Raw genomic sequence first — 14,940 nt, 5'->3', positions numbered from 1 at the left:
GCCTCCCTATGAAGGGAAAGTGCCGGGAGGAAGTGGGTCTTGGGAGTGAACTAGGAGTGAGGTGGAGACAGACCTGGTCTCCTATCCCAGACACACCATGTTCTAATCAAGGCGTTTATCCTTTCAGAAACTCAGTTCCCCTAGCTGCAAAATGAGAGTCCTTGTTCTTTGCTTGCCATTGGCCGATCATGTGAGGGGTGCCTGTGGAAGCCGCGCTACGGGGCCCTGTGTGGGGGTTCCTAGAGGGCTCAGGTTTTAGGTACCCTAACCCTATACCCAAGGAGAGAGGAGAGCGGAGTCCTTGCAGAGAGGCAGGGAGGGATGAGGGTACGGGGAGAGGAGATTGTGAGCTGTGGTGAGTGCTTGGTTCATTTGTTTCCTCCCTCTCTTGAGGGTTTTTATTTTTGTAGTGTGAAGCAGTTTCCTATTTAAAAGGTTTCAGAACGGTGAGTCTCACCTCTGGCAGCATATTAGAACCACCTAGGGAACTTTTAAGACCTACTAATGCCTATGCGTCAGCCCAGACAAGTTAAATCAGAATCCCTGGGAGGTAGGGTCAAAGTATAAGTGTCTTTTTCTTTTTTTAATTTTAATATTTAATTAAAAATTAAAAAAAATTTCTCTAGGTGATTCTAGAATGCAGCAGTATGAGAGCCTCTGCTTTAGAGGTAGAGATGTGGGTACACTGACAGGTAAAATACGTCCACACAGCTGCTCTGTCTCTCTGTACTCTGAGTGTCAGTAAACCTAATAGCTGTGCCAAGAGGGAAGAGAGGAGAATTACGTGGGCTAGGCAGGTTTGACAGTTGGCTTAAGTTTTGGCTTTAGCTTCTTTTACACATTTCTTTCAAAGTGGTCTGTGTTTGTAGCCTCACTAATGTCATTTGGGGCCAGACAGATTCAAAATAAGTTTTCCTCCTTAGTTTTCTAAAATCTCATCAAACTGAGGCATCTTTGAATACCAGCTACAGTGCTGTGCAATCTTAAATATCTTTACAGAAACTCAGGAAACACAGAATGCCAGTGAAAATGCCTACTGAGCAAATGGCCTGTGTTGGAAGCATTAACCGACAGTTGTGGAGTGGCAGCCCCCACCCCTGCCCCCTCAGCTGAGAGTCCCCTGAGTTCCCCAGACCATCGAGGCTCCATCTTTCAGGGCTGCTGAGGGAGCCGGGCATAGGGCATCCTCAGGTCCCCGGGGGTTGCCAGCCACGCCTGGCAGTTTGGAAAGTCTTAGAAATTAGTGTCTTGGGTTCCAATTCCCAGTCAGCTGCTTCCTAGCTGTGTGACCTTGGACAGCTCACTTAATTTTGCTGTGAGGATTGAGTGAGAAGTGTTGAGTAAGGGGCTTAGCAAATTTCCTGGCACAAGATCGGTGTGCATTTCACATTAATTCTGTCTTCTCTTCCCTTAAGTCAGAACTCATGTGGTCCTAGTGCCTTTCTGGTTTGAAGAACTTCAGCCAGGACTGTACTGACTTGCCAGGATGCCCACGTGCTAGGGCTTGACAGGGCAGCCTCCTTGCCCCGCCAGGATAAGGGCTGTGGTGTCGTGAAGAGGAGCAGGGAGAAGGCCCTGGGGAAGTGGCAGCAGATGGCATAGATCTGTGTGACCCAGAGCTGCCCTGCAGGGCTCTTAGCTCTCCCTTCCATGCCTGATGGGCCGTGGTGGTTTAGTTTCTCTTATACAGACTGCACGTTCTGTTCCACATCAGAGGCGGGGGCAAAGGTGGGAGTGATTCGCTGGAGGATTCTGGGCTGCTGACTCCAGCTCTGGAGGTGGAAGCCTGACTTCAAATGTTGGGTTTCTACAGGTCTCTGGGGCACTCTTTTCTCTGCTGTAATAAGAGCGCCAGCCTGGTTGCACGCTCTAGAACAGCCGTGCTCTGTTTAGTTTGCACATGAGAGATAGGAAATGAAGGTGCTTCCTTTTGGTTGGGCTAGGTGGTGATACCGTGCAAACTAAAACAGTTCAGATGTTTTATAGTTAGAAATGAACTTGCTCCATTGAAGTGGAGTAAAAATATTTCTAAGCAAAATCACCTTACCTTGTTTCCTGTTGTCTTTCTCTGTGTCTGTAACCACATGGCAGATGGGACCAGAGGGCAACATCCAAGCCTTAATGCATCTTTACAGAGGAAACACAGTGGGGTTTTTTGAGGCCACCAGTCATTAAGCGAGCCCTCCAGGTGGGCTTGGACATGTTATAAATGGTGTTGTGTGTGGAGCACCAAGGGGCTGCAGCCAGCGGCAGATGATAGCAGAAGTGACCCCACCCCACCCCCACCCGCCGAACCCCAGGCCTCCCTGCACTGGGATGACCTGTTTTATTCAATGCGCCTGGACTTGGGTTTCTCAGTCTCAGCACTGTTGACATTTGGGCTTTGTTGTGGGGCTGTCCTGGATGTCATGGGTTAGCAGAATCTCTGACCTCCAGCTACTGGATGCCAGTAGCACTCCCCCATCCTGTGCCAACCGAAGATGCCTCCAGATGTTGCCAGATATCCTCTGGGGCAGAGCCACCCTCTTTGGAGAAATTCTGCTCGAAACACAAAGAGCGTCTTGGCAGAAACACTAATTAGGATGTCATTTTGGGATATCAGTCTGACATCAGGACCCAAGCACTATCTTATAGTTGCTACTTCCTGTCTGCCAAATGCTTTCCCTCAAGCATTATTGTGTGTTGTTTTACAGACAAGTCTGGAAAAAAAAAAAAAACCCACCTATGCTATGTGTCTGCAGAGGGATGGGATGGAATTAGACTGTACCTGTCTTTTTTTTTTTTTTTCCACAGGTTAAAATAATGGCAAACTTTTTTGGCATAAATCACAGGAATGGAAATGGGGGGAAAGCCAGGTTATAAGTTTACAGAGGGAAAAAAAAAGAAAAAAAAATCATCAAATAACCACTGACCCAGAGGGTGGACCTCTGAAACCGCACGCCGTCTAGGGGAGGGGCCTGGGGTGGATCACTGTAAACAGAGCGGTAAGGCCTGTGGGTGGAAGTGGAGACATCAGACCTGGGAGGGGGCTGGCTGACCTTCCCAGACCCCGGCTGCTCCCCAGCCCACACCAAGGAGGGACCCTCTTCGGGACCACAGCACACTCAGCCTCTGCTGTATCTGGAACCTGAGCCCTGCCTGTTTCATCCTTGGGGGAGAGCACTCTGGGGGCTTCCTGCTGTCTCAGCAGGATCCTGTCTCTCTGCCCAGAATTCTATCAGGCCCACTTGCACTCTTTCCTTCAGGGCCTCCAGTCTCCAGGGAGGGCAGGAAATTTGGGGACATGATGTACCTGTCTTGTTTGGAGTTATACCCCCAGTGTGAACCAAGCACAGGGTTTGGAACATGATAGGTGCTTAATTGGTGTTCACAATGGGCAGCAACATCTTTGTAAAACACAAGTCCAAACTTTAAACTCAAAGTATATAAAGCAGGACAGCAGTGTTTACTTACCACCTACCAAGTTCCCCAACCCTGAACTGGAATTTTTAAAATTAATATTATTCCTCTGATAAATCATAGTGAAGCAGTAGGTGCTTGAAGTGATTTCTGAGAAATAACATTTCCCCCTTGACTTAGACATCAAAAAACTTACCTATATGTGGTTGTTTAGAAGTACTTAATTACATGTGCTGATTTTAGCTCTACTATAAGACTGTAAAAGCCCAGAAAATTTGCCAGTAGGACAACCCTGAGAAAAAGAGACAATTTCAAAGCTAAAGAACTGATCCCTAAACATAAGAACATCAGATGTCTTTTAGCATTTTATCTTTACATATTCAGAAATAATTGCATTGGCATATTGCTTAAGAGATTTGCCACACTACAGAAGTCAGTTTTGAAATATTTATTTTATAACCCCACATGAAACCAATTAAGCCTGGTGCCTGGTACACAGGCACTCATTCTTGAGTGGACATTGTTGAATGTATCATTCTTAACATAGTCCAGAACAGGCAGAAATTCCTGCTTACGTGGGCTTTCTCAACCTTTGCTAGCTAAACAGAATGGAAATGAATGATAGTGTAATAAGAGCTATTTTAAAACTCGGTTACCAAGTTAACAGTGCTTATTTGGCTTTATTTTCTAAGTAACCTATTTAAATCAGAATTACTCAGTACGGAAGATTTGCCGAGTACTGTGTTGATAAGCATTTGTTGAGTAGTGACTATGAATAGTGCCTAAACCATCGCATCCAGAGGTGTTAAAACAATTCTGAGCATTTGAGAAAAAAAAGTTATTTTTAAAAAATATGATTTCATCTGTACCTTCATCATAACTCCCTGTGTGTATAAGCAGAAGGCTGGACTAGATCTGTGTTTCCTGCTTATGTGATTAGTAAGAATTACCTGGGGAGGCTATTAAAATTTCTGAATCCGAGTTTCTGTTTTCAAGATTCTGATTCAGCAAGTCTGGTGCTGCAAGGCCTGGGAATGTGTACTTTTAACACCCTCTCTTCTCCTCGCTCCCCAGGAGCAGGAAGATTTCAATGATCAGGCATCTTTGGGGGTCGCTGGATTTGGTTTCTTTGGAAAACGCCATCACTGCATATCTGTTCTATCTTCTTACTTGTTTTCTTAATGGCCTTTTCTACCTGACTATGCATATAAAAATGCAAACTTTGAGTAGCAAAAATCATGGATCTCAGTCTTCTGACTCTACCATACTAGTTTTGAATGCCTAAGGTTAATTTTTTTGAGGTAATTGTAAATTCACGTACAATTATAAGAAACAATGCAGAGAGATCCCATATATCCATTAACCAGTCTCTTTCATTGGTAGTGTCTTGCAAAACTTAGTACAATGTCACAACCAAGACATTCACAATGATACAGTCAAGATACAGAGCATTTCCATCAGTCCAAACATCCCTCAAGTGTTAGTCCATTCAGGCTGCTATACCAAAATTAAACTGTGTGGCTTATACACAACGGAAATTTCTTTCTTATAGTTCTGGAGGCTGGAAGTCCAACATAAGGTGCCAGCATGGTTGTCTTCTGTGAAGGTCCTCCTGGTTCATAGCTGGCACCTTCTCAAGCTATCCTTACCTGATGGAAGGGGCACGGGATCTCTCTGGAGCCCCTTTTACAAGGGGCTAATCCCACTCATGAGGGCTTCACTCTCATGACCTTAGTATCTCCCAGAGGTCCCACCTCCTAATGCCATCATCTTTGGGGGTTAGTATTTCAACATACGAATTTGGGGGAGGACAGAAACGTTCAAACCATAGCACTTCACTTTACCGTTCCATAGCCACACCTGCTCCCCCGCCAACTCACACCCTACTACCCTAGCCTTAACTCTTGGCAGATACTAGGCTGTTCTCCATCTCTATAATTGTGTCATTTCATGAATGTTGTATCAGTGGAGTCATACACTTTGTAATCTTTTGGGACTGGCTTCTTCACTTGGCTTAATTCTCTGGAGAGTCATCCAACTTGTTGCATGTATCAGTAGTTTATTTCTTTTTCTGTTATGGGTTATTACCAATAAAGCTGCTATGAAATTTCCTGTGCCAATTATTTTATCGACATAAGTTTTCATTTCTCTGTGATAAATGTCCAGGAGTGCAATTGCTTAGTCATATGATAGTTGCATGTTTTAATTTTTTTAAGACACCGCCAAACAGTGTCCAGGACTGACTGTACCATTTTAAATGCCCGCCAGTAATTTATCTATTGAGGTGATAATGTGGTTTTTGTCTTTTCTATTGTTCGTATGGTATATCACATTGATTTGTGTATGTTGAACCACCTTTGTGACCCTGGAATGAATCCAACTTGATCATGGTGTATGATCCCCCACTGGTAATTTATGAGTGATCCAGGTTTTCTGTTATCCCAGCCTGCATTTGGTATTATTTTTTTTTGTTTCAGCTATTCTGATAAGGGTATAGTGATAGCTCATTGTGATCTTAATTTACATTTGCTTGATGACTAGTAATGTTAAACATCTTTTCATGTGCTTATTTGCCATCTGTATATCCTCTTTTTTGTATATATATATTTTTTTAATTGAAATATAGTCAGTTTACAATGTTGTGTCAGTTTCTGGTGTACAGCATAGTGCTTCAGTCATACATGAACATACATATATTTGTTTTCATATTCTTTTTTACCATAAGTTACAAGATATTGTATATAATTCCCTGTGCTATACAGTATAAACTTGTTATTTATCTATTTTTATATATATATAAAATATATACATTAGTTATATATATTATATATAACTATTGCAAATCTCAAACTCCCAATGTATCCCTTCCTCCCGGTAACCATAATATTTGTTTTCTATGTCTGTGAGTCTATTTCTGTTTTGTAAATAAGTTCTTTGTCTTTTTTTTTTTTTAGATTCCACATATAAGTGATGTCATATGGTATTTTTCTTTTCTCTTTCTGGCTTACTTCACTTATAATGACAATCTTCAGGTCCATCCATGTTGCTGCAAATGACATTATTTTATTCTTTTTTATGACTGAGTAGTAGTCCATTGTATAAATATACCACAGCTTCTTTATCTGTCAGTGAACATTTAGGTTGTTTTCATGTCAAGTAGTGCTGCTATGGACATTGAGGTGCATGTATCTTTTTGAATTAGGGTTCCCTCTGGATATATGCCCAGGAGTAGGATTGCTGGGTCATATGGTAAGTCTATTTTTAGCTTTTTGAGGAATCTCCATACTGTTTTCTATAATGGCTGTACCAAACTGCATTCCCACCAGCAGGGTAGGAGGGTTCCCTTTTCTCCCCAGACTCTCCAGCATTTATCATTTGTGGACTTTTGAATGATGGCCATTCTGACTGGTGTGAAGTGATACCTCATTGTAGTTTTGATTTGCATTTCTCTGATAATTAGTGATACTGAGCATTTTTTCATGTGCCTATTGGCCATTTGTATGTCTTTATTGGAGAATTGCTTGTTTAAGTCTTCTGCCCACTTTTGAATTGGGTCTTTTTTTTTTCTTATTAAGTTGTATGAGCTGTTTATATATTCTGGAAATTAAGCCCTTGTTAGTCTCATCTTTTACAAGTATTTTCTCCTATTCTGTAGGTTGTCTTTTTGTATATCCTCTTGAAAAGAGTATAATCTGCTGTTGTTGGATGGAGTGCTCTATAACTGCTAATTAAATCTGTTGGTTGATGGTGATGAAATAAAATTCATGTTTTATAGCAAGAAAAGAAAAATTTAAACATAAAATTTCTCTCAGACCATTTAGGCTTCCTCTCTCCCCTTTGGTGTGTATCATGCCTCTGCATTAACCAGACCTCCTTAAGAGATAACATTCCTTCTTAATCTTGTAAAGGGTCACGATGACCCACTGCTTGCTTTGTACTTGCAGATCTGGATCATGTAAACTGTTGATACATCATTTGACGTCTCAAAAACGTATATGACTGTGTTTGACCTCTAGCAGGCGTAACAGTCCTCAGAGCTTTCTGAAAGACTGCCTCCTAAGTTGTAATTCCCAGGTTGGCTGGAATAAAAATTTTCATTTCTTTCTTAGATCGACTGTTGACTAATTTTTCATCAATAATGGTATTGTTGAGGTCTTCTGTATCCTTACTAGTTTTCTTTTTAGTTATTCTACCACTTGCTGAGAGAGGCATGTGGAAGTCTCCAACTATAATCGTGGGCTTGTCTATTTCTCCTTTTGGTTCTGTCAGGTTTTGCTTTACATACTTTGCAGCTCTGGTATTTGGTGCATACACATTTAATTTAAGATTGCTGTCTTGCTGCTAGATTACCCTTTTATCTTTGTGTCCCTCTCTGTCTCTGGTAGTCTTCTTTGCTCTGAAGTCTACTTTATCTGATACTTTCACCTAATATTTGTGAATCTCTGATTTGGGTGCTTTGTAATTGAAGCTCTTTCCCCCCTCTTTTTTTAGGAGTACATCATTCGTGTGCAAAGAGGAATTTCTGTAGAAAATAGCTGGCAGGTAAGCATTTTTTTTCTTTGTCATTAGAAAAACATATAAATAAAATTCTGACCTGGGGCATCTAAAAATCTGGAAAAACTAGAACACATAAATATAAATTGTATATCTTTCAGATATAAACCTTTAGCTTTAAGACATGTATTATAAAAGGCTTTTCTGTTCCCAGTTGTTTGGCTTAATTTGTGTATGATGTTACCACAGAGAGTAGGCATTTGTTCTCCAGCGGGACACAGAGTAAGCAGGGTAGGCAAATTACTTGTTTTGTTCCTAGTAATTCAAACCTCCTCACCTGAAGCCATAGTTTGGGTGGGGGAGATTAGAGTTCAGTCTACCTGGTGGAAAGGCAAGACAGTGCCCTGGACATTATGCAATGTGAACAATGTATTTCATGGACTTCCAAATACACTTGTGGGCAATTTCTAGTGCTGGTTCCCTCACTGACCATAGGTGAGAGTCTAATTACAGCCCCAGGGGTTGCTTTTCTTAGTGGTGGCCTCAGAGAGAACTTACTATATAGATCTAGAGGTCCTCCCATCCCAGTTGGCTTGCAGAAGGTGGCTGAATTCTGTATAGGGGCCATTGCTTTCCTGTTTTAGTCATTACAATGACCTTCCTCTCCCATCTTCCAAAAATCTTACCTTGTCCTTCACAGCCCAGCTGGGACCTTACCTCACACCCTAAGCAGTCTTTTTACCTTGGTAGCCCATATTTGGTCTTTCCTTTGCTTGAAAACTCAAACTACTTTTTGTTGGAGTAATTATAATGTTTAATATCGATTGAACATTTATTGTTAGGCATTGGTTCTGCATATTAATTCAGTTAATCAACAGTTAATAGCATTAGCCCCATTTTACATTCATGAGGTAGGTAACTGGTCTGAGGTCACACTCAGATCCATGACAGAACAGGTTTGGAGGGGAGGGTATAGCTCAAGTGGTAGAGCACATGCTTAGCATGCACAGGTCCTGGGTTCAATCGCCAGTATCTCCATTAAACAAACAAACAAGCAAACAAACAAACAAACCTAATCCCCCCTCCAAAAAAAACCCAAAAATGGAGTTGTAATTTGCATATTCTCTGTGGTTAACTATTATGCTACTTTTTACTCCTTTGCAGTTATCAGGGATGGCCTCATGTTTCACTTTCTGATGTACATTTGTCAGTCAGGCCCAAAGGCAATGTCCTACCAGAAAAGTCAACCCTTGATGCGTTTTTCTAGCTCCAGTGTTTTAGAATTGGCTATGGCTAATCAGTGGCATCAATATAACTAAGAAAGAATGTATAGACAGGTGGACTGCTGGCCAAGAGGAGAAACAGGGAGAATCAGAGAGAGCTGTGACCTCTCTGCCTGCAGGTGCAGTCCAGTCTCTAGACTGGTGGGACCTCAAATGAGGGAAATTTTATCCAGGGCAAGGATGAAACGGCTTCAAAACTGTCCGCCTCCTTTTACTCTGATTTCATGTTCAGTAAAACTGTTTTTTTCTTCTTTTTTGTAAATTATTAATTCATCTTTCCAGGTGCCTGGTTAGTAAGAAAAATACTTAAAGGGCTATTCGCCCTGAAAACAAATACATTACCATTCTCTCTTACCTGCTGGCGTCTTGTGAGTTTGGCTGGTGTTAACCAGTTTCCCATGGCCCAGCCAACTCAGGGGCACTGCTAGGTCTGTTTCCTGGGGCTGCCAAGTTAAGCAAGTCAGGCTCCAGTATTAGCTCTGCTGCCTTTAATGCAAGTGCTTTGGCTGTAGAATGCAAATAAATATTTAATAAGGAAATGAAAATTGATGGTCTTTGCTGAATCAAAACACCACTGTTTTATTTCTTGCAGATTGTTAGGAGGTACAGTGACTTTGATTTGCTGAACAACAGCTTGCAGGTAAATATTTTAAAACACCAATGACACACATTTATTGCTTGGGGCATCTTAGGAACTGGCTGGAAATGGTAATGTTAGGAATAAGAAATTAACATATTTTCCTAGCAAAGGAAACAAGCTCATACTTTAAACAGATGATGAATGTCTCTAAAAATAAACTTTGGGGAATAAACAAGATTTATAATAGTCACCTTGCAACTGTGTGCCTTTGTGCCAGATTGCATCCTTACTGCAGTCATGGGGTGCTGTGTGTGTTATCTCCTTTTTGCAGGTTAGGAATGACTAAATGAATTGTTAGGGTTGTTTACTTGGAGCTGGGACTCTCTCAGACTCTCACTGAACTCGGCAGTGTAGTCAGCGTTGCAGATCAACACTCAGCAGTAACGAGAGACTCAGCTTGTTTCAGTGTAACTTTTTTCTCTTAAGTATGTGTTTCTGAGTCCTTTTGATTTAAATGTTCCCAACTTGTTGGCCATAATGGAAAGAGGGATGAGCTGTACTGTTTTTCTCTGGAAACCCAGCAGGTGCTGGCAGTGATGGAAGGGTCCCAGCGAGGCGTTAGCCCTGCAGGGCTTCCTGGCAGTACCACCCATGCCTTCGCCTGGCAGACTGGTCTTCCAGTGCCATGGGTTACTGAAGTCCACTGGGCTCGTGTCGTATCTCAGCCTCAGTTAGTAGCATAAACCCTTTGAACCTGAGCCAGAGTGCTTGGCTTATGACAGCCCAGCTGGGAGGTCAGCTGGCCACCATCACTTATTCTGATCCTGTCCACAGAGGTCAGGAGGACTGCTTGCTGTGAGGCAGCGTGATGCTTCCTTTCCTTCAAAAGACCATTTTTTCAATTGATCAGACTTTGGAAAAATAGCATTTGTAGAGTCCAGACTTTCGCATTTTTCACAACGCTGCTGAAAGCACGAATGCCTCGTTTTCCTTCCAGTAGAACCGGCCTGAGTATCTGCAGACCTTTATGCAATTCACATATGGTCATGCATTTGACATATGTTGTCTTTCTACACGTTAATTATAGTGTGTCCACTTTAAATCTCCACTTTAGAATATTGGCAGAGGTCAAATTCTCCTCACAGATGGGTTCAGTTGGTTTCATTTATGGATTTTAATAGCACAGTCTTTCCTTAGATGAAAGCCGGGCCTTTGATGACATTGTAGATGAGGCGCTGGTATGCAGCTTATTCCAGCTGTGGATCTCCTCCACAGGTCTCTCCAGACATTTCCACGTGCTCACAGTGGCATGAACATTTGGGACTTAACATTGGGCCAACTGTGTGTTTTCACCTTTATGCACAAGTAAACCCTTGCCCAATTTTGACGACAGAGGCGTGATCTTTGTACAGTGCCGTTCAGCCAGGGCTGAATAAGAATCAGGGGAGAAATATTTCTGAAATTGAAATTGCCTAGGCCCAGCTCCCAAGAGTAGGGGGTGGGCAGGAGAGTTTTATCTCCTATTTGTTCTTGCTTTTGGAATATAAAGTTGAATCTCCATGACTATTCAATTTTGGCCTTTTTAATATAATAGAATTTTATTTTTGTGTCAGTGTAACTTTCTCTTTAAAAATGGGCACTTTCAATGTGCATCTTATTTCAAATGCAAATATCCACGTGTATCGATGTTGGCTTGTGCTGGGCAGGATATAGCCAGACATACTGAAGTGGGAGGTTTTTCTGGATCCAAGTAAACAAACAGAAGAAAGTGCATGCAGCTTTTTGGCAACAAAATAATTTCAAAACAACCTCCATAAAACACACCAAAAAGACTCCAAACCGCAGAACAGCACTGACCATGAATTTCAGTGTCTGATTACCCTTCTGACCGATAAATGAGTTCCTGCTGAAGAAAGAGAAATATAATACACATATGCAGAGTTGACTCAGTCTAATAGGAAAAATGCTCAAGTGGGAAAAAAAGCAGGGTGTAAAATTATACATGCAATATAATAATTACACGAAATGTCCAGAAAAAGAGATTGGAAGGAAATATGCCAAAATGTTAATGACGGGGATCCCCAGGTGGCAAGATTATGGGTTTTGTGTTTTTCTGGTTCTTTATACTATTCTGTACTTTCCAAGTTCTCTACAAACAAGCACGTGCAAGCCATATAAGTAGAAAGACAGAAAAAAAGCTGTACTTTCCCAGCTTTTTACAGTGAGCACATCTTCTGATAACAGTGAAGAAAAATCACCACCTTATTTTTAAGGCAACATCAAATTAGTAACCATCTAGGGAGCTAGCATGCAACACAGAGAAAGAAAAAAACAGGAGATGAAATGATGGGAACTTGCGAGAAACCCTCAGATTTGGGATGGGACCCAGACTCTGCCCCCTTACCAGCACTGAGACCTTGGGTCAGTTACTTCCTCTCTCCTGTCTCACTTTGCCCATCTGAAACGAAGGGGTTGAACCAGATGACTTCTCAGGTCTGCTGTAGCACAAATGTTTTGTGATTTGATTTTACTGCCCATTGGAGAGACTCTGCTGAACACTGCAGGGGAAATGGCAACAAATTAGGCTCTGTTGAGAGCTTAGAACTTTGTAGAATACTGACTGGAATGTAGTTGAAGGCAATTTGCAGATCGTTATGGTCTGATAACAGCAGTGAGAGATTAGCAGGTTCAGAGTTCATAGGTTTTTCCTCCAGACGAAAAGCTAGTTGTCTTGAATTGTGACATAGTTTGTCATGGAATTTAGAGGCCTCTGCTAGGCTAGCGTGGGTCAGATTATGGGCTCCAGACCCCACTTTGGCAATCATTCCCCTGTTGCGTTGTCATGCTGCAGGTGTTATGGATGGGGGAACTTTGAAGACTTCTCTGCTGGCTTTCTTGATGTCTTTCCTTTATACAAGGAACTTGAGAAGGGAATCCACAAGGCACGTTAAACAATCCAAAATGGGATGGTGAGGTGTCTTGGCTTGAAGCCATCAGCTTGGAGGTGTCCAGGGAATCACGGGCTTAGGGGCTTCAGCGCTCTGTGCTAGTTAGTGTTCTCTCTCCCTCTCTTCTCATCAGGCATGGGAGTTCTAAATTTTACATTCTGTGATTGGTAAGCATTTTAGAAATTCTGGGAGGAAGCTGAAAGAGAAAATAAGTTTTTCTTGAATGCTAAGGCAAGATCTTACAATAATGACACACATATTGCATAGTTTTAATACTTTTAGGAATATTTATTGTGAGAGCTTAAACCAGGGCAGGAAAACACCTCCAGTCTGTCTAGCGGACTGACATAGGAAGGATACTGTAATCACAGCGTTGGCAAAGAATTCTTTGTTTCACCTGATGATTTAGAAGAGCTGATGGGATGTCTGGGCAGATCAGTACATTTTCTTAAAGAGAAATGAAGCATGAAAAAATAGACTGGTTGACGCTTGGAAGCCACAGAGTTTGAAACAGATACCGTATCAAACTCATTCTCACATCCCCACCATGAATGAGAAATAGGCCTGTTGGGGTTTGAATCTGATGATGTCAGACATGACTGTCCATGCTGAGTAGTGGGACTCGTCTCCGTCTGCGGTGGGGCAGGTAGTGCCGGCAGCTGGGCTGATGGTGGCTAACGAAGTCCTTGCTGTGTATGTGATCAGTTTGATAAGTAAAAGGGTTTCTTTTTTTTTTTTTTTCTTTTCTCTTTTCCTTTCCTTTCCTTTCCTCTCCTCTCCTCTCCTCTCCTCTCCTCTCCTCTCCTCTCCTCTCCTCTCCTCTCCTCTCTTTTCTTTCTTCCTTCCTTTCTTTCTGTCTTTCTAATTGAAAGAAAGTACTAAATAAGAAATGTAAACATTTCATAGTCTGGAAATAAAAATTAATTGATTAGTCCACTCCCAGAGGTAGCTGTTCTCAGGTATCATTTTTTCATGCATATATAACTCTATTCCTGGGCTTATACACACCCATGCAAATGAGATTATATCCTGCAATTTAGTAAGTTTTAAAAAGAAATAAATTATGTTTTCAGTAATATATTATCTTTGATTGCCCTGTATTACTCAATGCTCCTGAGCAAGAGTAACAGGAAAGTGATTGGCTTGGGTGTGTACTAGCTGAGTGATGTGCTTTCTTCATAAGTATATATTTTTTATTTAGCTAATAAAGAAACTGCTATTAGGTAAAGACTAATTGTATGAGTGAGGAAAACGACTTAAAATTGGAGTGTCTTATCTGGCAGTGACTTTTGCCGTGGTTGAAAATTCATTCTAAGTGTGCTCTGACATATTTTCATAAGTATGCTGGAGAAGTAGGCAATTTAGAATTGTCAACCAACCTTTTCATCTTGCCCAGTATCAAGTTCAAGGTCTTCATTGTTGCTTGAAGAATGCAGGGTAGAATAGGCTAAGTCAGGTTTGCCCACATGGGTGGTGTAGGTGACATGCTTGTCTGAATTCAAGATGCCCTTCTCTTGGGACCTCCCCCTCGGTCAATACACATGCCACTTGGACGGCTCTAATCTACCCACAAGTGTAGACTAGCACTGCTCTTTGAAAGTGATTTTGCTCGTTAAATTAAGATACCAATCTGACACTTTGTTTTTTAAGTTTAAAAAACAGACTCATAAAGTTTTATATGATCTGGAAAATGATAGTAGATTGAGCACCTGCATTTACTTTTTTTCCCTCCTAAAGCCACTCTAAAACAACAGTCAACTGATCTTAAACACACACACACACACACACACACACACATACACACTCTCTCTCTCACACACACACCCCCTCAAGGACAAATAAGAGAGGAGAAAACTACAACAAAAACAGTTGAAACTGAAAATCCAGTGGAAAATCAGCTTCACTAATTAAGCAGATATGGGAAGGCAGAATTCTGGGATGGCAGTGGGGGTGAATAACTCCAGTGGGTCCCAGTTTACACCACAGAACCTCTGAAAGATGTAGCAATTGACAACACCAGGTGCTGCCTCCAGCTTGGGGTGGAGGTCAAGCTAAAATCAGGAATTGAAAGTATGTTTAAGAAGTAATCTGGCCTCCAGATCTCCCCATCTGAACAATTTATGCCTGCTCTTCTCCCTCCAGTGGAAAACTGGTTTTTTTCTCTGGAGAGGGTAGAATAGTCTTTGGACTGGAGAATGCAGACACAGTTGGTAATAGTTATATAATAAACCTGAGA

The 14,940-nt window shown here is 41.7% G+C and overlaps 1 protein-coding gene across 8 annotated transcripts in view; it reads left to right on the top strand.

The window, feature by feature from the left end:
- The window catches only part of PXK (PX domain containing serine/threonine kinase like), a 68,780-nt gene that overhangs the window by 15,670 nt on the left and 38,170 nt on the right, over positions 1-14,940 (top strand). For all 8 annotated transcript variants that reach the window (XM_032458187.1, XM_032458186.1, XM_032458193.1 and 5 more), the window contains exons 2-3: positions 7,891-7,941; positions 9,769-9,816. In XM_032458187.1, the coding sequence (XP_032314078.1) occupies positions 7,891-7,941; positions 9,769-9,816 (99 nt within the window). The remainder of the gene's footprint in view (positions 1-7,890; positions 7,942-9,768; positions 9,817-14,940) is intronic.

The sequence above is a fragment of the Camelus ferus genome, chromosome 17 (genome assembly GCF_009834535.1).
Source record: "Camelus ferus isolate YT-003-E chromosome 17, BCGSAC_Cfer_1.0, whole genome shotgun sequence".
Lineage (NCBI taxonomy): Eukaryota > Metazoa > Chordata > Mammalia > Artiodactyla > Camelidae > Camelus > Camelus ferus.
This window is presented reverse-complemented; position numbering and strand designations above follow the sequence as displayed.